The 27,333-nt window shown below is 45.7% G+C and overlaps 1 protein-coding gene across 1 annotated transcript in view; it reads right to left on the minus strand.

Annotated features, from left to right (window-relative positions):
• Positions 1-26,494, minus strand: part of LOC144681147 (uncharacterized) — a 31,512-nt gene extending 5,018 nt beyond the window's left edge. The window contains exons 1-3 of the mRNA XM_078542873.1: positions 26,372-26,494; positions 11,706-11,835; positions 4,138-4,312 (exon numbers count right to left, since the gene is read on the minus strand). Coding sequence (XP_078398999.1) covers positions 4,138-4,312; positions 11,706-11,835; positions 26,372-26,494 — 428 coding nt within the window. The remainder of the gene's footprint in view (positions 1-4,137; positions 4,313-11,705; positions 11,836-26,371) is intronic.
• Between the last annotated feature and the right edge of the window lie 839 nt (positions 26,495-27,333).

Consider the following 27,333-nt stretch of genomic DNA (forward strand, 5'->3'; position numbering starts at 1 on the left):
GCCCCCAGGCCCTGATGGACTTCATCCTAGAGTCTTAGAAGAAGTAGCTGCTGAAATAGGAGATGCATTGGTTTTAGTTTTCTAAAATTCCCTAGATTCTGGATGGGTCTCATCAGATTGGAAAATAGTGAATGTAATTCCTCTTGTCCACTTTGTCAGGAAGAATAGAAAAGCAGCAGGTTGTTTAACTGGATAGAGATTGCAGAACTCTGAGGTACAGAGGGATCTGGGTGTCCTGGTAGATGAAACACAAGAAGTTAGTATGCAGATACAGCAAGTGATTAGGATGGGAAATGTTATCATTATTGCAAGGTGACTGGAATATAAAAGTAGGGATCTTTGCTACAGTTCTACAGGGCATTGGTGAGACCACATCTGGAGTACTGTGGATAGTTTTGGTCTCCTTATTTAGGAAGGGAAATAATTGCCTTAGAAGCAGTTCAGAGAAGGTTCACTCTACTGATTCCTGGGACAAGATCACTTATGAGAAAGGTTGGGCATGTTGGGCCAATTGGAATTTAGAAGAATGAGGTGATCTTATTGAAACATAGAAGATGCTGGAGAGACATGACAGAATGGATGCTGAGAGGATGTTTCCCCTTGATGAAGAGACCTGAACTGGTAAGTCTTTCTCTTTAATTTCTCTTTAATTTTTGTAAGTTCAGTCATCTAGTTAAAAGGTTGGTAAGGTAGCTGACTCAGCTGAATGTGCGACAGTAATCTGTCAATCACCTGAAACCCGATTAGGGCCTTAATAGGGGTTAATTACTATTTGAATCTTAACTAGTGGTGAGTCAAATAAGCTCTATTTAAGTGAGGGACTATCTCTAAGCATGCTCCAGTGTACTTGCACACGAACAGGAGAGAGAGCACATCCTGAGTGGGCACAGCCAGAGTGGGTATTCGGAATTTCTTCCAAAGCAGGAATTCGGTGCATAGGGGAGGAGGTGCTGTTTGCGTTTATTCCCTGCTATCCAACTTCTTAAACCTTCAGAGCATGCTGCAGCAGGAGAGGCTACAAGGGAAAGGAATCACTGGTAAGTAGAGGGTAAGGTATTTACTACTTTAATCACTTATAGTTCAAGGTCTTTTTGTGGTTTACAGTTTGTATACTCTGCAGTAACGAGGATCAGGAAAGAAGGGCCCTAGAGGAACTGAAATAAGAGGTTTAATTTCAATGGATAAGTCATGGCAGGAGCACTCAAAGCCGTGGTGTGCTCCTCCTGCTCCATGTGGGAAGCCGGGGACATTTCCAGTGCCCGGGACCAGCATGTGTGCAGGAAGTGTGTCCAGCTGCAGCTCCTGGAATATTGGGTTTCAAAGTTGGAACGGCAGCTGAGGACACTGTGGAGCATCCGCAAATCTGAGAGCATCGTGGATAGCATGTTTAGAGAGGTGGTCACAGATGAAGGGACTTGGGGAAGGAAGGGAATGGGTGACCACCAGGCAGTCCAAGAGAAACAGGCAGGTAGTTCAAGGGTCCCCTGGGGTCCCGCTCGCAAATCGGTATTCCTTTTGAGGCTGACGAGGGCGCTGGTTCCTCCAGGGAGTGCGGACAGAGCCAAGCTTCTGGCACCATAAGCAGCCTGTCTGTACAGGAGGGGAGGAAGGGAGGAAGAGCTATAGCAATAGGGGATTCTATGGTCAGGGGAACAGATAGGCTCTACTGTGGCCGTCAATGTGACTCCAGGATGTTATGTTGCCTCCCTGGTGCCAGGGTCTGGGAAGTAACTGAATGGCTGCAGGGCATCCTGAAGGGAGGGGGTGATAAGGCAGAGGTCATGCTACATGTTAGTACCAATGACAGCGGTAGAAAGAGGGATGAGTTCTTGCTTCAGGAATTCAGGGAGTTAGGCAGTAGACTAAAAAGGAAGACTTCTCGGGTTGTAATGTCTGGATTACTCCCAGTGCCACATGTTAGTGACCTCAGAAATAGGAGAATAGTGCCGATGAATACGTGGCTTAAGAGTTGGTGCAGGAGGGAGGGTTTTAAATTCCTGGATCACTGGGACCGTTTCTGGGGAAGGTGGGACCTGTACAAGTGGGACAGTCTACATCTGAACCAGAGCGGGACTAACATCCTTGCAGGTGTGTTTGCTAGTGCTGTTGGGAGGAGTTTAAACTAATTCGGCAGGGGGAGTGGACACAGAATGTTAGCAGAATAGGGACACATCAAAATGCAGTAAAACAATCAAGTCAGAGGGAGTACAGCTGCAATAAGCTTCAAGGGAGTAAGGCAAGGCTGGATGGCCTCTACTTTAATGCCAGGAGTATTACAGGTAAAACGGATGAGTTAAGGGTGAGGATTGACACGGGGAATTGTGATATAGTAGCCATCACTGAGACATGGTTGAGGGAAGGGCAGGATTGGCAACTCAACATTCCAGGATATAGAATCTTCAGGCGAGACAGGGGAGGGGGTAAAAGAGGAGGAGGCGTTGTATTATTAGTAAAGGAGTCAGTTACTGCAGTATAGAGAGATGATACCTTGGAGGGGGTATCAAATGAAGCTTTGTGGGTAGAGCTTAGGAATAAAACAGGGGCAGCCACATTATTAGGTGTTTATTATAGACCCACAGATAGTCAGCGGGAAATTGAGGAGCAAATATGTGCACAATTTGTGGAGGTGTGTAAAAACAATAACAATAGGGTAATTATATTAGGCGATTTCAACTTTCCCAACATTAATTGGGATAAACAGAGTGTTAAGGGCTTGGATGGAGTGGATTTCTTGAAACGCGTACAGGAGAACTTTTTAGATCAATATGTAGAGGGTCCAACAAGGGACGGTGCATTGCTGGACCTAATTCTGGGGAATGAAGCCGGACAGGTGGCTGAGGTGGTGGTGGGGGAGCATTTTAGTGATAGCGATCACAACCTGGTACAGTTTAAATTTGTTATGGACAAAGAAATAGACAAGTTGCAAAAAAATGTTTTGGATTGGGGGAGAGTGTATTTTAGTAAAATAAGGCAGGATCTGGCCAAGGTAGACTGGAAAAAGTTACTTATGGGGAAATCTACAGAGGAGCAGTGGGGGGTGTTCAAAAAGGAAATGGGGAGGGTACAAGCTCAACATGTTCCCTCTAGGGTGATAGGAAGGAGTAACAAGCCCAGAGAACCATGGATGACCAGAACAAAAACAGAATTACCTGGAAAAACTCAGCAGGTCTGGCAGCATCAGTGGAGAAGAAAAGAGTTGATGTTTCGAGTCCAATGACCCTTCAACAGAACTGTTGAACAGAACAGTTCTGTTGAACGGTCATTGGACTCGAAACGTCAACTCTTTTCTTCTCCACCGATGCTGCCAGACCTGCTGAGTTTTTCCAGGTAATTCTGTTTTTGTTTTGGATTTCCAGCATCCGCAGTAGTTTTTTTTTCTCATGGATGACCAGAGATATTTAGGTTACGATGAGAAGGAAAAGAGAGGCTTTTAGCAGGTACAAGGGAAGCAAATCAGCAGAGGCAATAGTGGAATACAGACAGTGCAGGTTGGAGCTTAAGAAAGCAATTGGGAGAGCAAAGAGGGGATATGAGAAAGTTCTGGCTAGTAAAAGTAGGGAAAATCCCAAGATATTCTATAAGTATATCAATGGGAAGAGGATAACCAGGGAAAGAGTAGGGCCCAGAAGGGACCAATGGGGCAATCTATGGTTGGAGCCTGTAGGGGATGGTGTGTGTGTCAGCTTCCCCTCTGACTTCTGAGTGGTCCGAATCGCTCCCACTCACTGGATTTTAGACCTTGGACTTAATTGGGGGTTGTGACAAATTGCAGCAGACAACTGGTTTTGGTGCAAGAAAAAAAAAACTGATATTTTATTTTGGCTGAGGCACTGATGAAAAGATGTGAAAGGGGTCTATCAAAAATACACAACATGGTGGATGTGAGAATGTCAGAAAAACAGGAGCCAACTCCATATGAACCTGACTAATGTGAATGGGGATGTCTCGCTGTGTTCTCAGAAGAAGGAACTGCAGATTGTGAGATATGAATCACTCCATTATACAATAAATATTGACCAATGTTCCCATGTACCCGGATGATCCCAATAATCACAGTCCGACTCCCGGTTGAGTGATGTTGAGACAAGGGCTGACGTAAAGAAATGTCAAACACAATATATCAGCAACTAAATTCACCTGAGATAGTACGAACTAGTAGGCTGTCTTCCTGTTTTGACCGTTTGATCCGTTGGTTTCGGTGGACTGATGACTTCAGGAATTATTGTAACATATACCCTGAATGTCTGTTCTACTTTGCCACTTGCCAAGTGTCCAATAACTCCCCAAGGTGCAGACACGGGAACAACTGTACCTGTAGACAAAGAAACACATTGTTTCAGCATTGCTCATGGTGAATCAGAAATTACAGGTGAGTGGACAGGGTGACTTTGCTTTTCTTTTATTCATTCACGGGATGTGGCCTTCACTGGCTGGGCCAGCATTTACTACCCATCCCTAATTGCCCTTGAGAAGATATTGGCGAGCTGCATTCTTTAACCGCTGCAGTCCGTGTGGTGTCGGTAGACCCACAGCGCTGTTAGGAAGGTAGTTCCAGGATTTTGACCAGTGACAGTGAAGGAATGATGATATATTTCCAAGTCAGGATGGTGAGTGACTTGGAGGGGAACTTCCAGTTGGTGGCATTGCCATCTATCTGCTGCTCTTGTCCTTCTAGATGGTAGCGGTCATGGGTTTGGAAGGTGAAAGCTGAGATGATTTAACTGAGATATGGAAAACACTGATCTGGGCATTGAATTATGGACACACAGAATGATGCAGGCTGCTCCTGTCTTGTTTGGTGGACTTATCACACTAACTACCCTGACCTCCTCTCTTCCCATAGACACACAAAAATATTTCCCATTATCTCAACAATTGTCTTTTCAATTTTACTATTAAATTTGCTTAACTACAAGTTCAGGCAGTGCTCTCCAGATCACAGCGACTCATTGTTTAAATAAATGTTGCATCTGGTTCTGTTGCCAATTATCTTAATTCTATGTCCTCCGGTTATCGACTGCACTGCCAATGGAAACAGTTTATCCTTATTTACTCTGTCAAATCCATTCCTGGTTCTGCACACCTTGGATCTCTCAAATCTCCTGGCAAATTTCTCTGCTCTGAGGAAATGACCTCCGACCTCTCCAGTCTCTCCATGTAACTGAGACCCATCCACACTCCTATCATTCTAGTAAATCTCTTCTGCACCCTCTCCAAGGCCTTGATCTCCTTCCTATTGTAAAGAAACAAAGATGTGCCTGGAGGAGGTGTGATTGACAGAATCTGAACAGCTCCCACCTGAAAACAAAAAGAGCAAAACAAGAGAGAAAAAAGGAAACCAGCAAAGAGAAAGGAAAGGAAATGGAGGCAGAGGTTCTGATGAGAGTCATTGGAACACGGCAGGAAACTGTGGACAGCAAGATCAGCATGGAAGCAAGATGGAGAATTAAAATGACAGGTTACCAGAGGCTTGAAGACTGAAGGGATGTGTTTTGGAAAGCAATCGCCTTATCTTACTCACATTCATACATACAAATTAGGAGCAGGAGTAAATCATTTGGCTGCTCGAGCCTGCTCCAACATTCAGTAAGATCATGGCTGACCTGATTTTGGCCTCAACTGCACATTCCTTCCTACTCCCTGCACACTTTGACTCCCTTGTTAGTAAAGAATTTGTCTATTTCTACCTTAGAATAATCTAATCACCTGCATCTAGTGTTTTAAACCTAAATAAAGGTAACTATAAGATTATGAAGTCAGAGTTAGCCAAGGTGAACTGGGAAACTAGGTTAAAACGTAGTACAGTAAAGTTGCAGTGACAAATTCTTAACAAGATATTTAAAGGATAGCCTTACATTCAAAGAAAAACTGTACAAATCTGCAATGATTAGCTGTCGGTCAGAGGATTGGACAGATTTTAAGAGCCAGCAAACAATGAATTTAAAGTGAATGAAGTGGCAGAAAGCAGAGTATGAAAGAAAGTTAGCTAATTATCGATAAATAGATAGTAAAAGTTTCTACACATATTTGAATAGCAAAAGAATAACCAAAGCTAACGAGTGATTCTGGGGAATTGGTAACAGAAAACAAAGAAATGGTGGAGGCGTTGAACAGGTATTTTGTCTCTATTTTCACAGTGGAGGACTTGGATAACTTCCCAAAGAGTCTTGAAAATCAAGAGATGATCGGGAGGGGAGAACATAATACAATCACCATCACCTGGAAAAGGTGCTAGGAAAACTATCTGACCTGAAATCAAAACAGAGAATGCTGTAAATACTCAGCAGGTCTGGCAGTATCTGTGGAGAGGGAAACAGAGTTAATGTTTTGAGTCTGAATGATTCTCTCAGAGCTGAATCATACGGACTTGAAACATTAACTCTGTTTCTCTCTCCACAGATACTGCCAGACCTGATGCATTTTTCCAGCATTCTCTGTTTTTAGTTCAGATTTCCAGCATCCACAATATTTTACTTTTAAACTATTAGACTATGATGATAGGAGTACATTTTTATATTTCTGTGTTAATGTGTATATTCTGTGTGGGCAAGGGTAATTTGTGTCTGTCTGTGTCCAGGGTTAATCAAAGTGAGGTTAGTGGAGTCAGATTCTCTGTAGAGTGTAAGGCACAAAAGGCTAAGGGTGTTAACTTCTTGTATTTCGTAATGAGACCTTGTAGTGAGTGTTAACCTTCTCCCCCATCCAGGCAGGGCAGCTGTCGCTTTCGTGGCCACTCCCGCTCGCCCAGGCTGAGCCCGCCCGACGAGAGCCAAATCCTGGCCTTAGATTCTGAAATAATCCAGCAGATTGGAAAACAACTCAAGTAACACATTTATTCAAGCAAGGAGGGAGACAGAAAGCAGGAAACTACAGGCCAGTTAGCCTAACATCTGTCATAGGGAAAGTGCTCAAATCTATTATTAAGGATGTTGATCACGCAGTGCCAACATGGCTTTGTGCAAGCAAAATTGTTTTTAATGAATCTGTTTCAATTTTTTGATGAAGTAACATTCAAGGTGGATAAAGGGGAACCTGTGGATGTGATGTACTTGGATTTCCAAAAAGCATTTGATAAGATACCACATCAAATGTAACTACACAATATAAGAGCACATGCTGTAGGGTGTAAGTTATTAGTGTGGATAAAAGATTGGATGGCTAACAGGAAGCAGAGGGTAGGATAAATGGTTCTTTATCAGGTTGGCAAGCTGTAACTAGTGGAGTACCAGAGGTTTCAGTGCTGGGGCCTCAACTGTTTACAATCTACATCAATGACTTGCTTGAAATAAATGAATGCGAACCCAGTTCCTTCATTGTCTATGGGTCAAAATCCGGGAACTCCCTCCCTAACAGTACTGTGGGTGTACCTACACCACAGGGACTGTAGCAGTTTAAAAAGGCAGCTCACCACTACCTTCTCAAAGACAATTAGGGATGTACAATAAATGCGGACATTGCTGGCAATGCCCACATCCTGTAAATTAAAAAGAAAACAAATGTATAGTAACTAAATTTACTGATGACACCAAGCTATGTAAGAAAGTAAGTTGTCAAGAGGAGGTTGTAAGTCTGCAAAGAGATATAGACAGATTAAGTGAGCAGGAAAAGTTTGGCAGATTGAGGGTAACAAGGGTAAATGTGAGCTTGTTCACTTTGGCAGGAAGAATAGAAACGCAGTATAGTATTTAAATGGAGAGAGATTGCAGAATCTAGTCGTACAGAGGGATCTAGGCAACCTCAAAGCTGAATCACATAAGGTTAGTGTGCAGGTACAGCAAGTGATTAGAAAGGCAAATGGAATGTTGGTGTTTATTGCAAGAGGAATGGAATATAAAAGTCAGAAAGTTTACTACAGCTGTACTGGGCCTTGGTGAGACCATGTCTAGCGCACTGGGCAGTTTTGATCTCCTTATTTTTAAAAAATGTATAATTTTTTTGCAAGCAGTTCAGAGAAGGTTCAGAGAAGGTTCACTGATCTCATTCTGGAATGAAGGAGTTGCCTTATGAAGACAGGCTGAACAGGTTAGTCCTATATCCAGTGGAATTTAGAAGAATGAGAGTTGATCTTATTGAAACATACAAGATCCTGAGCGGACATGATAGGTGGATCCCCAGAGAATGTTTCCTGTTTTGGGGAGACTAAAACTGAGGGACAGTTTAAAAATAAGGGGTCTCCCTTTGAAGGTAGAGATGAGGAGAAACTGTTTCTCCCAAAGGATCGTTGGTGTGTGGAATCCTCTTCCCCAGAAAGTAGTGGAGGGTGGGTCTTTGAATTGATTTAAGGCAGGATCAGAAGATTTCTGTTAGTCAAGGGTTATGGAGGGGCAGACAGGAAAGTGGAACTGAGACCACAACCAGATCGGCCATGATCTTATTGAATGGTGGAGCAGGCTCAAAGTGCCAAACTCCTCCCCTATTCCTGCCCCTATGTTCCTATTGGATGTCCTGTTGGAATCCTCTTTATTTTTTTCTGCATTTCCCAAAATTTATATCGATTTGCAAATGTTGGTATTCTGCGTTGTGTACCCAATTCCAAATCATTAATATTTATTAAAGTGTAATATTCCTGGACTCCAAAAGTGTAATAGCCCCTGACCCCTGAAGAACACCACTGAAAACTTCCTTCCAGTCTGAAAAACAACTGTCCACCACTACTCTGTGTGTTCTGTCACTTAGCCAATTCTGTATCTAGGCTGCCAATCCCTTTAATCCCATGGGCTTTAATTTGCTAACAGTCTATTATATAGTAATTTGTCAAACATCTTTTGAAAGTGTGTATACATCATATCAACTGTAACCTCATCCACCTTTAACCATTAAATATCACAATGAAGCTAGTCAAACACGATTTATCTGTAACAAGACAGAATTTCCTGCCACTGAGCCTCAGTCTGGACCCAGCATTCCAGCAGCATCCAGTAACCTGAGAGAGATGCAATGTATCAGCTTCCACAAGGGTACATGTCGACTCCAGTAGTGGGATTCATGCCTGGCATATGGAGCCTTTATTATACTAGGAAAATTCAGCAGCCACTGCTGGAGTAGGAACATGAGTTTGGAATCCCACTCCCACCACATGTGGGAAACTGTCAGATTCTGGGAGTATAAAAGAAGCAGCCCAAGTGGGATTTCTGCCCACTAGTAACATGTGAACGAGTATCCCTCAGAGATTGACAATGGTGGAGCTCTTTGGTCAGTGTGTCTGTCTATACACCAAGGGCGGAATCATTCCAGATTTGCCCTCAGTTCAGTAGCGGACGAATAAAATGAGGGTTTACCTGCCGGCCGCGATGGCAGGTTTTCACCCCGTATCGTCCCACGCCCAACGCATTACTAATGCATTTCTGGGAAACACACCGTTTCCATGGCGGGCAGGCTCTCATTCACCTGCAACGCCATCACCTTGCTGCTTCATCACACCAGGCACCACATTTAAAGTACAGCCGCACTCAGTGCTTCCAGCTCAGGACTGCAGCAAAGAAGACAGGACACCTAAAGGCAAAAAGACTGCAGTACCGAGTGCCTTTTGGACACTGTGGAGGCCCACAGTGATGTCCTCTACCCCTGCTCTGGACGCAGGAGGGGCAGCTACATTAGCACTCCGGCCTGGTGGGCAATGGCAGTGGCGATCAGTGCCCTTGCTGCACGTAAGAGTTGGCCATCGAATGCAGATGGAGGATGAATGAACTCATCAATGCAGCCAGGGTATGGCAACCAGCCCATCTCTCTAAACTCATACCCTCAGGCCCATCACACATTCACTGGCACCTCACTCACTGACAGCTCAAGGAACATCACCCATTCTCACACACAGACCCTCATATGTCCATCTGGGCTCATCTCTTCTGGAAACTGCCTCCTCAGCCCTCACCATCTTGAGGCCACTTGCACAGATCAACGTGTGCCCTCTCACACACCCTGCAATACCTTCCTTCTCCAGTGCAGCTCTCATCCTGCAGCCTCTTCCCTTGCCTGAGGCCACTTCTCCCCCTTCCTCAAGCAAGCCCTAGCCCTGCAGCCATTGAAAAGCCACCAATATTTGGCTGATCTTGTAGATCGAGACCTACCCATGAGCCCCACTAAAAGGGCTGCGGTTGCGGCCTTGTTGTCTTCGGTTGAGCCTGCCGCACCGTGCCCCTCACCGTGATGTTGCCTGCGGGCCTGCAAACCTCCAAATCTTCTTGCTTAAACTCTGTTTCAACTGTGCCCAATTGCTCACTGCCTGCTAGCTGGGTTCCCGCTCTCTCCCTTCTGCTAGCTGGTTTCTCTATCAGCTTTCAAAACTGCAACCCTTCTGCTAGCTGATTTCTCCCCCTCCCCTTCATAACTGACTGCCCAGTTATACTGTCTTTCGAATTTCTTATCTCATCCAAATCAAGGTTAGTTCTTTGTTTGACTTTGGTGGGCTTTCCCTGGTGACTGTTGTATCTTTGTTTTTAATGGGCTCGCATGATGCTTATCATTGTCTTCCTGCCTTGTAACTAGTTTTGAACTGAAAGCCATTGTATGGGTGGAGTATTGATGGGTTCGCATAATTGAATTGATTGTGCCTTCCTGCCTTAGAAACCAGCCCGCAGGCAACATCACAGCGAGGGCCATGGGGTGGCAGGCTCAACTGAAGACAACAAGGCCGCAACCGCAGCCCTCCACGAAGACCGACCACCCACAACCGCACCCTCCACCCAACTGAAGAACCTTCGCAGATTCCACAGACCAGGACCACGTGGGGACGGCAGACCCCAGAGGACACAAAGAGCGTACCCCAAAACTGCAACTGGCTTACCTGGCTGGATTTTGAACTGTCAAGGAACTCTGGGTTGGTGAGCATGATCCCTGACCTCTCCTGGTTCAATTTAGTTAGGTTTTGGGGGTGGGGCAAGGGTAAGGGGATTAGTAGCATGATTTTCCCTTGTTATGCCATGTGTTAACCATTCTTAACTAAGTATACTTTGTAAGTCTGTATAATCTCAGCTTAATCCAAATGTTATAAGTTCATTTGTGACTTAAATAAACCCAGTTTTTTTTTTCTTGCACCAAAACCAGTTGTCTGCTGCACTTTGTCACACCCCCCAAGTAAGTCCAAGGTCTAGAACCCAGGGAGTGGGAGAGATTCGAACCGCTCAGAATTCAGAGGTGATACTGACTCACACCACCACCCCCTACAAAGGGAAGAATGCATAATCTGTCTCCTCTCGTTGTCTGGTTTCAGTTAAAAGTCCAAAAGCCATATCCTTGTTGATGATATGAAAAATGTAGGAATTTTGAGAACCCTTCAAGTGCTGCCCGAAGCAAGGAAGGCAAACAAACCTTTAAGTCCAGACATCGTGGAGCCTGCCAGGTGCACATTGCTTATGTGCTGTTGTGAAACACTTCAGCGTGTTTTCCAGCCAACATGGGCTGACGATCCAGCGGTGGAGGATGATGCCGGCCGGCTGGGCTTATAAACATCTGCTTATCTATCTCAATGAGGTTCCCGATGTCCAATGGCAGGGAACATGGCCCGCCATGGGCGGGCTGAGCGGACAATCGCAAACGGGTTTCACGTGGTTGTGAAGCCGGTCACGCCATATTGTCCGGTCTCGCCACCGAACACGCCCGATACCAGCGGGCATGGAAAATCCCAGCCAAAGTTTCAAACAAGACACATCAAAGATTGAAGGGTTATTTTCCAGTCTATTGTTACCTTGATGGAACATTTGATGTACCTGCAGCATTAGAGAAATGTGAATAATTGAAAAGTCTCTCCAGGCCGGTCTCTATTGCACGATTTATATCCATTCCATGAACCGTTGTTTCAACCCATTGGGGATGTAGGAATTTTTTCTCTTCATAATTCTAAGACAAAAAGAGCAGAATGTATTATCTTATGACACAACTGAACTACCCCTGTAAAGCACCAGTGTTGACTGGACATCCAGGTTTCCCAGGTGCATTAGTAGCATTCATGTCCTGGATGGGCTGGGATTGAAAGAGAGTTAGGAGGTTTGATGGAATTCTTGGCATTAACACTTCCTGGTTCATTTTCCTTTCTCGTTCAGTCTTTTAATTTTGGCGTTGTCCTGCACTATTGGCCTTGCTCCTCCCCTTGGGTTTTCAATAAAAATCAGAGTGTTATTGACAGCCTTCTACACTGAGTCACTTCCCTCTGAGTGTTCTCAGGGTCAGAGAGAGAAGCCATGAGCACAAGTGCTCCTCCTGTCTCCGGGCCCCTTAATCCCAATCCCAGCTACACCCCACGAGCTTCCCCCCAAACAACACTCTCCCCAGTCAATCATGCAGGTCATTTATCCCCATTCAACATTCACCAATTCATTCACCAAACAATCACAGAAAGTTCCCAGTAAAATGATAACTCCCATTATTTGCAGCCAGATGCCAACATCGACTGATACTTATGCAGAATGGGTCATTAATATTAAGAGCTACAATGATACAATGCAGTGTAAGTTTGTGCGCACCCGAAAGGTGATCCCACCACGACCATTAAACAGACCAGAGAGTACAAATTTTCATGTAACAGCATCATGCAATATATCCCATTATTTATTTATAACACTGCGGACGATAACACTGATTTTGTTCAGTGCTTCAGACCTCATTAACATATTCTGCACTTTGGGTCCTATGGAAGCAGTGACAGTAAATTAATATTTAGAGGAAAGATTCAAAACTTGTAACCCAGATAAAGTCCACAAGATCTTTCCTTTAACCTGCCTTGGGTTATTCAATATAATTATATAATTATTTCACACAAGAGGTGTAACTGGATTCTACTTTACCAGTGATCTCACAGGCTCGAAATGTCAAATAACTCCTGAGCAACAAAGTGGAATGATTGAACAACATCAGTCTTCACCGTCAGTGATAAGCATTGGTGCCCTAACGTGTCTCTTTGTAACACAACTTTTAAGAGGCCAGGGGACAAAGACTGAATGGTTCACATTTGTATTGGGTTTCTTGATCATCAAGTCTGAAGACTCTTCCGATTGCTGCTTCTTATTCCTCTTTATTTTTAATATCTGGTATGCGACACAACTTTATCACAATATTTCAATGCCTCCTGGAAGTCAAAAAAACATAGGAAAGAGTGAGCTAATAGGTCAGTAGACAGAGTGGAAAAGAACCTTGAGAATCATGTAGATGTAAAACAAGTTAATGATTCACAATGAGCTCATTGTCCACTTGTGTCCTCGTAATTTCACCCCACAAAACCTGCTCACAGTGAAGAACCATTAGCAACAAAATAAACAGATCTCCAGCAATTATTCAACACTCTGAACCGAAGATAATTATCAATGACAAACGTCATCGAGACTAGCTCATCTGAACTGTCCAGAATGACACAAACATACTGTTAGGTGCAGAAGTGAGCCATTTGGCCCATTGAGCCTGCTCTGCCATTTAATGACATGCCCTAAAATATAACAGTGACTACAATGAAAACACATTTAATTGGCAATAAGGAGATTTGAGACATTGTGCAAGGTGCTGTGTAAATGCAGCTTTTGTCTTCCTTTCATTACACCTGCATGCAGTAGGAAGAGAACTGGAGCAGTAGTGATATTGGAGGTCCAATGTTGATTCTCTCAGGATAATTAATCACAGAGCAATCAATTGGTGTCAGGAAAGTGGCTACCAAAAAAATTACTACATTTACAAAGCAATTCAACTCTGTAACTAATACAACCTTACCATTCTGACTTTGCTGGCATCAAATTGCAGCACACCTTAAATGACATCTACCACTTTGATGCTAATGAAACTATCCAAGGATTCGTCAGTCAGACAAATGAACATAAGAGCTTATGATTTAGGCACAGCAGTAGGCCACTCAGCCCCTCAAAACTGTCCCATCATTCAATAAGTTCACGGCTGATCTGAATGTAACTTCAGCTCCACATTCTTGCCTACCCCTAATAACCTTTCACCCCTTGGTCGGTCTATCTAGCTCTGCCTTAAAAATATTCAAAGACTTTGCTTCCACTGCCTTCTGAGGAAGAAAGTTCCAAAGACACAACCCTCAGAGAAAAATAATTCTCCTCATCTCTGTCTTAAATGAGTGACCCCTTATTTTTAAACACTGACACCTAGTTCCAGATTCTACACAAGAGGAAACATCCTCCCCACATCAACCCTGTCTGTGCCATTCAGGATCTTAAAGGTTTCAATAAATTGGCTCCTTCCTCATGTAAATCCCAGTGGATACAAGCCTAGCCTATCCAGCCCTTCCTCATAAGACAAGCTGCCCATTCCTGGCATTAGTATAGTAAATGTTCTCTGAACTGCTTGTAATGCATTTACATCTTTTATTTTTATTCAAGGAGACCTTGAAATAATATTGTACACAGTACTCAAGATGTGGTCTCACCAATGCCCTGTACAACTGAATCATAACCTCCCTACTTTTGTTATCAACTGCCTTCACAACAAATGATAACATTCGGTTACGTTTCCAAATTACCTGCTCTACCTGCAAACTAAACTTTATTGATTCATGTGCTAGAACACCCAAATCCCTCTGAATCTCAGAACTCTGCAATCTCTCACCATTTAGGTAAAAGTTTCTTTTTTAGTCTTCCTACCAAAATGAACGATTTCACTTTTGCCTACACTATACTCCATTTGCCAGATCTTTGCCCACCCACTTAACCTATCCATGTCACTGCGTAGCCTCCTTACATCCTCTTCACAATTGAGTTTCCTGCCTATCTTTGTGCCACCAGCAAATTTATCAATCATTCCTTCGGCCCCTTCATCCAAGTCATTTACATAATTTGTAAAAAGTTGAGCCCCAGCACTGATCCCTGTGGCACACCACTTGTCACATTCTGCTAACCAGAAAAAGATTCACTTATGCCAACTCTCTGCTTCCTGTCAGTTTCTTCTATCCATGCCAATATGTTACCCCCTACATCATGAGCTTTTAATTTTCTGCAATAATTTTTGTTGTGGCACTTTATCAAATGCATCTGAAAATATAAGTACAGTACATTTACCCCTTTATCAACAGCACATGTGACTCCTTCAAACAACTCCAATAAATTGGTTAAATTTGATTTCCCTTTTACAAAACCATGTTGACTCTGACTGATTGCCTTGAATTTTTCTAAGTGCCCTGCTATTGTATCTTTCCTAATAACTTCTCACGTCCCTCTGACAGATGTTAGGCTAACCGGCCAAAAGTTTCCTGCTTTCTGTATCCCTCCCTCTTTGAATAAAGGAGTTATATTTGTTATTTTCCAATCCAATGGAACCTTCCCGAATCTGGGGAATTTTGGAAAATTAAAACTAACACAAAAACTATCTCATAAGCCACTTCCTTCAAGGGCTTAGGGTGAGGTCCATCCAGACCTGAGGATTGGTCAGCCCACAGCCCCAACAATTTGCTCAATCCCACTTCCCTGGTGATTGTAATTTTCCCGGGTTCCTCTCTCCCTTCCATTTCCTGATTTACAGCTATTTCCGGAATGTCACTTTATAGTCCTCTATAGTGAAGACCAAAGCAAAATATCTGTTTAATTCATCCGACATCCCCCAACTTGCCATTATCAGTTCCCCAGACACACTCTCGATCGGACCAATGCTCACTTTGTTAACCCTTTTCTTATTTAAATAACAAAAGAAGCTCTTACTATCTGTCTTTATATTATGTGCAAGCTTTCTCTCATACTCTAATTTTCCCTCCTTAAACTTTTTGTCATACTTTGAAGTTCTTTATATTCTTTCCAATCTTCTGACCTGCCACCCATCTTTGTGTAATTACATGCTTTTTCTTTAAGTTTGATACTGTTTTAGTTTACGACAGATGGTGGGCCCTCCCCTTGGAATTTTTCTCTCATTCGAATGTATATATTCTGTGTATCTGAAATATCCCTTTAAATGTCTGCCACTGAACTTCAATTGACCTTTCCCTTAACCTCATTTGCCAGTTCACTTTAGCTACCTTTGCTTTCATGCCCCCATAATTGCCGTTATTTTAGTTTGAAATACTCGTCTTCTACACACTCGTTCCTCCCTTACAATGAAGGTAAAAGTCAAACATATTTTGATTGCTGCTATCCAGGCGTGCCTTCACTAGGAGGTTATCAATTAATCCAATCTTGTTTCTCAATATCAGGTCTAGTATCGCCTGGTCTCTGGTTGGCTCCAAAATGCACAGTTCTAACAAACTACCCTGAAAACATTCTATCAATTCGCATCTGATTTTCCATGTCTTTATGCAGATTAAAATCCCCCATGATTATTGCTGTACCTTTCTGACAAGCCCCCATTCACTCTTCTTTTATGCTCTGTCCTAGTGTGTAGTTACAATTAGGAGGCCTGTACACCACTTCCACAAGTGACTTCTTGCCTTTAACATTCCTCATCTTAAACAATCCACTACTAGATCCTGGTTTCCTGAACTTAGGTCATCCCTTTCTAAAGTGTTAACACCATCATTAATTAACAGAGCCAGCCATCCACCTTTTCCCACCTTCCTGTCCTTTCTAAATGTCACATACCCTTCAACATTCAGTTGCCAATCTTTGACATCCCGTAGCCATGTCTCTATAATGGCTATCTGATTGTACTTATTTATTTGGATTTGCGCTATCATTTGATCTGCTTTGCTTTGAATGCCTAAGTTGTTGGTACCTACATGGACCATGAGCACTGGATCATCCCCCTCCCATTGCAAGTTTATCTCTAGCCCTGAGCAGATGTCCCGAACCCTGGTACCAGGCAGGCAACAAAGCTGTCTGGACTCTCACTCTTTGCTACAGACGAAAGTGTCAATCCCCCTCACTATCCTGTCCCTACTACCACTACATTCCTTTTTGCTCCCCCACTTGAATGGCTCCCTGTACCAGAGTGCCATGGTCAGTTTGCTCATCCACCCGAAGCCTCCATTCTCATCCAAACAAATTGAGAGAACTGCAAAGCTATTGGACGATTGCAGAGGCTCACACTCCTGCCCTCTGGGTCGGCTTGCCTGCCTCACTCATAGTCATACCCTCCTGTCCCTGGCCACTGACCAAATCACAAGACCCTATCCTAAGTGGTGTGACTGCCTCCTGGTATAAAGCATCCAGGTAAATTTCCCCCTCCCTGATGTGTCGCAAAGTCTGCAGCTCAGCCTCCAGATCAATGACACTGAGTGGAATTTCCTCAAGGCGCAAACACTCACCTCAGACGTGTGTGTCGTGGATCACAATGTTATCCAGGAGCTCCCACATACTGCATCCTGAATATGTTTTAAACAATTACATTAATCACTTGTTTAATGTGGCTTTCTTACTTATTTGATAAAATTTACCAACAAATTATTTACTATTTTAAACATTAGCCATAGAATAGAACTTACCCACTTACCAGATACTCACCAAACAGCTCGCTCCTCTCCCTGTAGTAGGGCAAGTACCAATTTCTATGGGCTGAGAATGGTAGAAAGAGGAAATGAACAACTCCTTCCTCCAACCAAACTCCAAGTCTTCACTCAATTTTTCAGCTGCATGAAAGAACCCTGAATTTATAGTGAACTGAACAGGGGCAACAGTAACCAGATTGAACCAGTTAGCTAATTAACTACTCAGCTCCTACAGCCGAGAGTGAGTTTACCCTGTCTAAACTGCAAGAAAGAACTTAGCCTGCTTACACAGCACTTTCCAGTTACTGCTAATTACCGACTAGATTTGATTCTCAGAGCAAAATTTAAGAACAAAATTAATACTCAAAACTCCCCTCTCACCAAACTCCAAGGGCAGAATGTTTCCCTCCTGGGCGAGCCTCCCTATGTCACCGCGCACTCTCGCGATCATTCACCCGGTGGGTGCGTGCGGGTGCCAGAGCGGTGCCCACCATTAATTAACAAGCTACTCAAGGCCCTGAACAATGCAATTGTCTGAGGTTTTTCATTGCCCGAGTGATTTTCTGCTCATTGCACGGGCAAAACAGGCAGGTGGCCAGCTGACATTTCCTCAAACCTCATCTAAGGGCGGGATAAAAAGGGTCAGCAGCATTGCCAGTGTGAGCAGTGAGGAGTTTTGGAGATAGTTTGCAGCTGGTTGTTTATTGGTATTTGGCAGCTTCATCTCTGTTCAGGGCCTCAATCTTAGCATTTCCCGGCCTCATTTCAGGACTCATTGCTGTCTGCCAGGAGGGTTCAAACCATGTGGACCTTTCCAGGTATCAGACAGCCTTCCTTTACTCTGCTAATGGGGACTGTGGTTTGGCACTAGCAAGGGGGGGACACACTGAAGGAAAGGGATCTTGATGCAGCTGCATAAGCCACAGATGATGTGTCCAGTGGTGAGTTGGAAGATGAGCACAGAGAGGAGAATGCTGTGGGTGTGGAGCCTGACCTCGGTAACCTCCAGGAAGGCAGAGACAGCAGGGATTCCTTGATCCAACGCTCCTTCAGTGAGGCTACCAAAGATCAGCTTCAAATTCATGCCAGGGCTGCCTCCTCCAACCCGGATGTCTGAAAAGACCCTTTCATTTGAACACGAAGAACACTCAGCAACAAAGTTCTCAGCCACCTACGTCCAGAATTACATCCTGGCGTTCCCCACACCAATGAATTAGAAAGGTGAAGATACTCAGGCCATGATGACAAAACCAGATTTATATCATTTTGACAAGTACAGGCTACTTACATCAAACCCTCTGGTCTTAAGTCCCAGACCAGTATACATTAACTCAACATAAATGAACATAAAATCACCCATGACCTGTCCCTCTTGTACTCGTGCTGCCTTTAACTTACGCTTGTGAGTGCTCCCTCTCGGTGCTCCCTCCTCGCTGGCACAGGTATCGGAGACAGCCTGCTGACCCTGCCGTCCTGTTCCCTTGATGACCTTGTCGGTTGTCCTCAAGCCAGTGGCGCCCATGCTGACCCCGCCTGGGATGGAGCGGCCAGTGCCACAGCTGGCACCTCTCTAATCACCACAGCCTCATCTGGTGCCATTGTCACTGGTGGAGGGGCGGAGAAGCTGCTGCTATCACCTGGACTGCCCTGAGAGGAGTTCACAGAGATGGCTGGCAGCTCGTGCTCCAATGTAAGGTCTCTGTGGACCTCCTTGCACAACATTAATGGACATGTGTCTAGATGGGACACTGGGTGCCTCATCCTTCTCCCACACTGACACTGACCACCTGAGGTCAGTTTCTGTGTGAGGGCTTGCAGGTCCAAGCGCAACCACAGGAAACCCTCATTTGTCCCTGGAGCTGCCTCTCGATGAGAGACACCACTGTCTCAATGGAGTGGGCAGTGCACTCGCCCATGACAGTCAATGCAGTGCTCACGCTCCGCATGGATTCCTCCAACATGGAGAGCATGGCGCGCATATCCTCATTGATCTCCGCTCGATGCTCTCGTACATCTCACTGAACATCCAGCATCTGCTGCCTAATGGATGATTGCAGAGGCTCATTTTCAGCCTTTGACTGAGCATTGTCCTGGCCCCCGGCAATCCTCCCACTGCCGGCACCCTGGGCACTCTCTGCCTCCGCACACACCTCAAGCGAGTGTGAAGTGCCCTCACCAAAGTGCACCGAATTACTAGCCACTGAACTAATGCCCACCAACGTGCTGGTTTCTGCGCTGGTGCCTGCTTCAGTGAGTGGGTGTGATGCAGGTGACAGTGATGCCCGGAGGTTTTCTGCCGTTAGGGGGTGGCCCTTCGGGGTCTACAGATCGGACGTCAGCTGGCGAACCTAAAAAGGAAAAGAAGGACATTTCATTAGTTAAAGTCATCACTCTGTCACTGTGCATGCCAGGCACCCTGGTGAGACACCAGATATCTGTATCATGGTGCCATTGTCTTCCAATGATCAATGGGGAAGCCAGGTTCGAGACTCCCATCAATGAGGAGACTGCACTAGAATGGCTGCACAATCCAAGAGGGTCACTTCTTTGCACTGAGCTCTTACCTTCATCTGGCACCCTCGCCTCTCCATGCCCGGTTGCACGGGTGCGTGCTGGCTCTCCAGCTCAAGGGTGTTCTGCTCGAACCGGGAGGGCAGCAGCAGGTTGGACGGGCCTCCTCCTGTACATGACCTCTCTGCTTGGTGATGGATTGTCTTCTCTTGAACGGACAGAGGAGCATTGATCAGTCCACTCTCTACCTGCAGCTCTAATGCAGCCTGGCCAACCCCAGCTGAGGAACCCCTCACAGGGCACATCCGAGTCATGGCCCTCCAGCCGCAAGGCACTCAGTCTAAGCAGCTAGGGCTCACCCCCTTGGCCAGTTCTGGCATCATTGACAGTTGGCACTCAGACTCTAGCACCGCTGTGGTCCACAGGGGTACGGCCAGCCCTTAAAACATCTGCACACTGACCCATGCCAACATGGTACTCACCCTTCCTGAGCACTTCAGATCATTGAAATGCTTCTGGCACTGCACCCGTGTGTGCTGCACCACATCATGGCTGCTCACGCGGGCTGCCACTGTCGGAGATTAATCACAACGAGACATCATTTCGTACATAGAAACCCCACTTGTTACTTGTGCAAAAGGGAGACACACACAAGAGCTACTGTACAGTCTCGTAGCAGGATACACGCAGACCTGTTAAAAGCATTCTTACAGCCAATCAGTAAATTTTGCACAAACCTATCTGCTTATTTGCATAAGTTAACTGACCAATCCATATTTCAGTAAATGTTCATTCCCAGCACAACAGATGTTGTTCTTACACAAATGCTTATTACAAACCTGATTACATTGGCCTGGGAAAAAACAAAATGGAATGTCTCAGGGCTCATCCTACAACTGTGGTCAGACAAGATGGTATTGTTCTCAAGGCTGCGGTATTTTTCTCTTAGGCCTAGGCATATAATTCAACCTCTCCATTAACCCTTTTAGCACTAAATGCGTCCCTGTAGTTGCCTCGGCCACCACACCACCTCCTCCCATGCACTCTTCATGCGGTGCGGTGGACTCCTCCTCTCATCTCTGGGGACAAGAGTGTCCCTCCTGGGAGTCACCTCCTCCAGCAGGAGGGTGAGGCACTCATCGGAAAAGCTGCCGGCCGAGTTCTCACCCGACTTGTCCTTCCGCCTGCCGTGTCCAGCCACACTCAACTTCATAACTTCCATACTGACACCACAGAACAGACGTCTTTCCATAGCCAGCCTTCCAGGGGCTGCCTAGGCTGTTTTTAAACAGGTTTCCGGGTCACCATTGGACCCAGCAGCCGACAGGACCCTGCCCCCGCTCGGCCCTTCCTGACCAGTGCGGAGCCGCGTTTCATGCAGGACGGGCCTTAATTGGGCCACCAGAGTGAAATCACAGTCGGGGCCTGATCGCGGGTGGCGGTCGGTTTCATGGACACTCCCAGGCCTGCCCGCCGTGCCCGCCCAACGAGGGCAAAATTGAGGCCCAAGTCTTCACTCAGTTAGTCGATTGCACCTGTTTGTCCAGCAGCTCAGAAATAATGTAGAGAGAATCGTTGTTCTGAATGTTTCAGAGTAGAATGATACATGGTACAAACATTCAAACACTCAAGAACTGGATTGATTTCCCTGCCCCCAGAAGCTGTCGTACAAGTTGTGTTGAGCACTGAATTTACAGCCTATCCACAGGTTCAATGTGAGGTTGAATTTTATTTCTACTAAATGAATGTGCAAATAGAATTTTTTTAACTCGCTTTTGAGCTGTGACAGAACCAGGCAAATTAAGTGGAAAAATGTAATTAATAAATAAGAAACTCCAAAAGGAAAAAAAACTGACAACAATTATAAGTGCGACCTTGCACTGGAGTGCGACTTCAACAGAGCGCTGAGAGTTTGGTGAGTTGAGGGAACATTAAATCTCTTTCTAAATGTCTGATATTGTTTGTTTTTAACATTTAACATTATAAATCTCATCCAGGGACCCGAACAGTGAGAGAGCAGCTATCCACTGGGGTGCAGCTGTAGATAGTTAATTAAGGAAATTAACTTGAAATTGTTTTTCAGTTCCTGGGCTCAGCTAGTACCTTTCTTTTCAGAGCCCATAGATTCAAACATTTCAGTGTGACCTAGCACTGGAGTGTGACCTCAATGGAGTGCAGGGAGTTTGGTGAGGAGGTGAGGGAGGTGCTCCTCTGCTTTTTCTAACATTTTCAGCTGTAGGAACTGGCTCTTGCTCGACTGCAGGTGAATAAGCTAGCTGTTTGGTGAGGATCTGGTCAGTGGTTCAGGTCTTTTCTATTCCTAAGTTTTCAACTAGTATAGGAACGTGGTAAGATTAATAGAATACATAAAATAAAATACATAATTGAATAAAATAACTAAGCAGTTAATTAAAACATATGATGAAGGCAGGATAGGTGATGTGTCATGGCTGCAACATGTGGGACCTCCTGGATACCAGTGTGATCAGGGTAAACAAATCTGCAACAAGTGTCTGTGGCTCGAGGTGCTTCGGTTGGGAAGCCATTCAAGTGGGGGGAGCAAAAATGAATGTAGTGATAGCAGGGGACAGTATAGTGAGGGTGATTGACACTGTTCTCTCCAGTAAAGAGTGAGAGTGCAGACAGCTGTGTTACCTGCCCGGTGTCAGGGATTGGGCTATTTGCTCAGGGCTGAAGAGGAACTTTTCATTGGGAGGGTGGGGCTCCAGTTATCATGGTCTATGTAGGTACCAACAACATAATCAGGACAAGGAGGGAGTTTCTGCATAATCAGTATGAGGAGCTAAGCACCAAATTAAGAAGCAGAACCTCAGAAGTAATGACCCCAGGTTTACTACCTGAGCTACGTGCAAATTGACGTAGGGCAAATAAGATTGGAGGAATGAACGTGTAGCTCAAAGGCTGGTGTGGGAGAAGTGGGTTCCAGTTTGTGGGGCTCTGACGTCAGTACTGGGGAAAGTGGGGGCTACACCCCTGGGACGGCCTATACCTGAACCGTGCTGGGACCTGTTTCCTCGTGAGCCACATAATTAGGTAAGTAGAGATTCTTTTAAACTAAACAAGGTGGGGGATGGGGGTGTGGAGTGAGGGACCAAAAATATATTTTTAAAAATGGATTAAAAGGGGGTGAAAACAGAGGAGATATGTCTTGGTTTGAAGTTGTTGAACTTAATGTTAAGTCCGGAAGGCTGTAAAGTGCCTAATCGGAAGATGAGCTGCTGTTCCTCCAATTTGCGTTGGGCTTCACTGGAACATTGCAGAAGGCCAAGGACAGACATGTGGGCCTGAGAGCAGGGTGGGGTGTTGAAATGGCAAACAACAGGAAGATCTGGGTCATGCTTGCAGACAGACTGAAGGTGTTCCGCAAAGCAGTCACCCAGTCGGCCTTTGGTCTCCCCAGTGGAGAAGAGATTGCATTGGGAGCAGCGAATGGAGTGGACCAAATTGAAGGAGGTGCAAGTGAAGTGCTGCTTCACCAGAAAAGAGTGTTTGGACATTTGGACGGTGAGGAGGGAGAAGGGAAAGGGGCAGGTGTTGCACCTTCTGCGATTGCACGAGAAGATGCTATGGGTAGGCGATGAGGTGTTGTGGGTGATGGAGAAGTGGGCCAGGGTGTCACTGAGGGAATGGACCCAACAGAATGCTGATGGCGAGGGGTGAGGAGAAGATGTGTTTGGTGGTGGCATCATGCTGGAGTTGATAGAAATGGCAGAGGATGATCCTTTGAATGTGGAGGCTGGTGGGGTGAAAGGTGAGGACAAGGGGTCCCTATCATGGTGCTAGGAGGGAGGGAAAGGGGTGAGGGCAGAGGCACAAGAAACATGTCGGACGCAGTTGACGTCCTATCAATCACAATGGGGGTGGGGTAACCCTTGGTTAAGGAGGAATGAAGGCATGTCAGAAGTGCCACTTTGGAAGGTGGCATCATGAGGACCCCTCCCACAATTCTTTTCTCGGTACACCGATGGCTGTATTGGGGCTGTTTCATGCTCTCGTCCAGACCTGGAAAAACTTATCAATTTTGCTTTCAATTTCCACCCCTCTATCACCTTCACATGATGCATCTCTGACACTTCCCTTCCCTTCCTTGACCTCTGTCTCCGCTCCTGGTGATAGACTGTCCACCAATATTCAGTACAAGCCCACCCACTCCCACAGCTACTTCGACTACAGCTCCTCACACCCTGCTTCCTGTGAGGGCTCCATCCCATTCTCTCAGTTCCTTCGCCTCTGTCGCATCTGTTCTGTTGATTCCACCTTCCAAATCAGCGCTTCTGACATGTCTCCCATCTGCCTTCCCCGAGGACTCCCCTCTGACAGCACCCCAGTCACCCCGACTATCACCTGAACACCCCCACCCACCCAGCTACCCCCATCCCCAACCCCTATCTAGCCAACCACCTGACTAACCCTCCCTTCCCCTGTTTATCCCCACCCCACCAATTATCACCACTGACTAACCTCACTACCCCAAAACACCCCCCCACCCCAAACTACCTCCACCTCTCCAATGACTGCCACAATCTACCCCCCACCCCTATCTACCCCCTACACCCCAATTACCATCCAAACCCCCCACACCTCACTATCCTGTACCCCAAACTACCCCACCACCTCGACCACTCCCAACCCCTGACTGCACCCCGACCCCACCACCCAAACCCAAGATCCTCTCCCGTCACCATGGCCATCTGACCCCACCCATGCTACTCTCCACCCCCCCTGACCCTGCCACTCCCTGATTACCCCACAACTCCCCCGACTAACCCCCACACCCTGCCTAACCTCCACCACTGGACACTCCCAGCACTCCTTCAAACCCTGACTAACCCAAAATATTCCGAGTACACCCCACCCCCCGACTATCCCCCAACCATGGCCCAAGAATACCCCCACACCGGCCCATCTACCCCAGCTGTACCCCTGACTACCACATGACACCCCACCCCACCCCCGCCAAAAACCCCCACCTCCCCTCATTATTCCCTACCCTTCCTGACATCCTGACCCTCCCCCACACCTGGGTGAGTGAAAAGGAGCAGAGTGGAAATCCGAAGGTGATTGTCACTCCCCAGATGTTGTGAGCCATGAACATGAATAGGGGATTGGATAATGGACAGAAAGAGCTATGGGAGGTTGATAAACAGTAGTAAACATTTAGAGAAATAATTCCAACTTCTCAGTGAAACCACATTCCATCGAGAAACAATAAATTCTGCAGGAATACTAGTCCACCCACGGCTTACCACATAAACTAATGGGGAGACAAAGGGCAAAAGAGAGTGTGGAATTTAAAGTAGTTGACCAAGAAGAAAATAAACATTTATTCCATGCCTCAATCTAGTAAATTGGCTCTGAACCACCTCCAACACATTTACATCTTTCCTTAAATAAGGAGACCAAAACGGCTCAAAGTCTTCTCACCAATTCCCTGGTAGTCGGGTTGCAGGGGGCGGGGGTGGGGGTATTGGCGGGGGTGGGGTGGGGGGTGGCAGTGGTTTCAGTGGGGAGTTGGAGGGTCAGTACCACAGTGGGTAGCTCGGAGTTAGAAATGGTTTTAATCTGTCTAACTTTTCCTGGGTAACTATTCTGCTGAGAGAGTCGGAACCATCCAAAGTCACTGATGTAACTCGGAGTATCGGATACTTCCCAGTACAGGATAATTGCCCATCAGAAGTTTGAGCATTCCCGGACAAAACCCATGCAGTCCTTGCATGGGAACTTCGGGGGTGTCCCCAGCACATCTTCAGGGGAACCTCCTGGGTAAAACTACCCAGCGATCAGAAGTTCTGGGCCAATTTATATTACCCTAACAAGGATGTTGTGTAATTCTCACAGCCAAACCTGCTTTAAGGACACTGCTGTATTGATGTGACTTTCCAGGTATCTGTGGTGTGGGGGTATCGCCTAAAGCAAGACTTGGCTTCTTACAGATGTAACATAGTGATCTTAAGTCTGATATAAATTTCCAGAATTGGGTTAAATTCAGTGAATACAGGAGTAACAGTAATGTTCCCGATTCTACAGTCCTTCGCATCATCCCTCTAACCTCTTTGTTTCCACACCAACCCCACTTTAGACCCGCTGCTGGAGACGGAAACCCTGATATTCTCGCTACACAAGCTGGCAGTGGAGACCAATCAGCCGACAGCAGCTCATGTATAAAATGTTAATGAGACCCAAGGACCAATTTCAGCCCAGTCTCATGTTTCAGGGTTGGGGTGTGCGCTGTCGGTCCACCACAGGTTCTTTACCCCCAAAACAGGCATTGTATAATTTCCCCTGGTACAAACATTACAGAACGCAGTAAACTCTGAACAATACTATGGTAAAAACAAAAAACTACTGCAGATGCTGGGATCCAAAACAAAAACAGAATTACCTGGAAAAACTCAGCAGGTCTGGCAGCATCGGCGGAGAAGAAAAGAGTTGACGTTTCGAGTCCTCATGACCCTTCAACAGAATTCTGTTTTTGTTCTGAACAATACTAACCTTGTGCTGAATGACTTCTGTGGCCTCAGCGCAGTGATTTTCATGACAGAAGATGTCCACCTCATCCTGTGCAGCAAGTTGATGCCAGAAGAGGACAGACACAGTTAGGAAGAGCCTCAGCATCCTGGTGTCTGCTCAGATCACTGGTGAACGCCCTGAATGACTCTCAGCACCTTCAGGTGGATCTGCAGATTGAGCAGAGAGCTCAGGTCTTTTTATATTGTTTTATGAAGATGATTTTGAATAATGTTTAGCTGCAGGCAGGAACATGATGTGTTGAAGAAATGCACTTGCTGATTCCATTAGAAACCACTAACTCTCTGAGTGCCGGTTCCCGGGAAGTCTGAACACTCGGGAAGCTATTTTACAATTGATTCCAGTTCACACACTCAGGATTGTCAACCCTCCCTGTTTGGGAGTCGCCTGGAATAGAAGATTGATCTGCCGGTCGCTGGTGTTAGTGACCCGGGAGAAAACAATTTCACATTCGGATTTCATGTCTGCACAGTTTCATTTCTTGGGTTTCCTGCACAGGCGGAAAGTGGGAACCCAGTGGCCATGCTGCAATCCAACCGCGGGACAGACAACCATTTCCTCACTGAGTAGGTGAAGCTGGTGTGGGTCTCACTGCCCAATGACTTGAGCATTTCACACTGTTCCTGTTTGTTTCTTCCCCTCCTCTCCTGAGGTAACTGAGACTGGTTGAGGTACATAACCCTTGGTAACAACTCCCACTGAAGTCCAGTTTCTGACTTGGGTTCAGTTTTCCTGGCACTGACTCTCACTGGGTGTCTGTTTCGTGAACACTGACTCTCACTGGGTTTCTGTTTCCTGGATACTGACTCTCACTGGGTTTCTGTTTCCTGGACACTGAATCTCACTGGGTTTCTGTTTCCTGGACACTGATTCTCACTGGGTTTCTGTTTCCTGGATACTGACTCTCGCTGGGGTGCAATTTCCCT

This window comes from Cetorhinus maximus, chromosome 5, assembly GCF_964194155.1.
Source record: "Cetorhinus maximus chromosome 5, sCetMax3.hap1.1, whole genome shotgun sequence".
In the NCBI taxonomy this organism is placed as follows: Eukaryota; Metazoa; Chordata; class Chondrichthyes; order Lamniformes; family Cetorhinidae; genus Cetorhinus; species Cetorhinus maximus.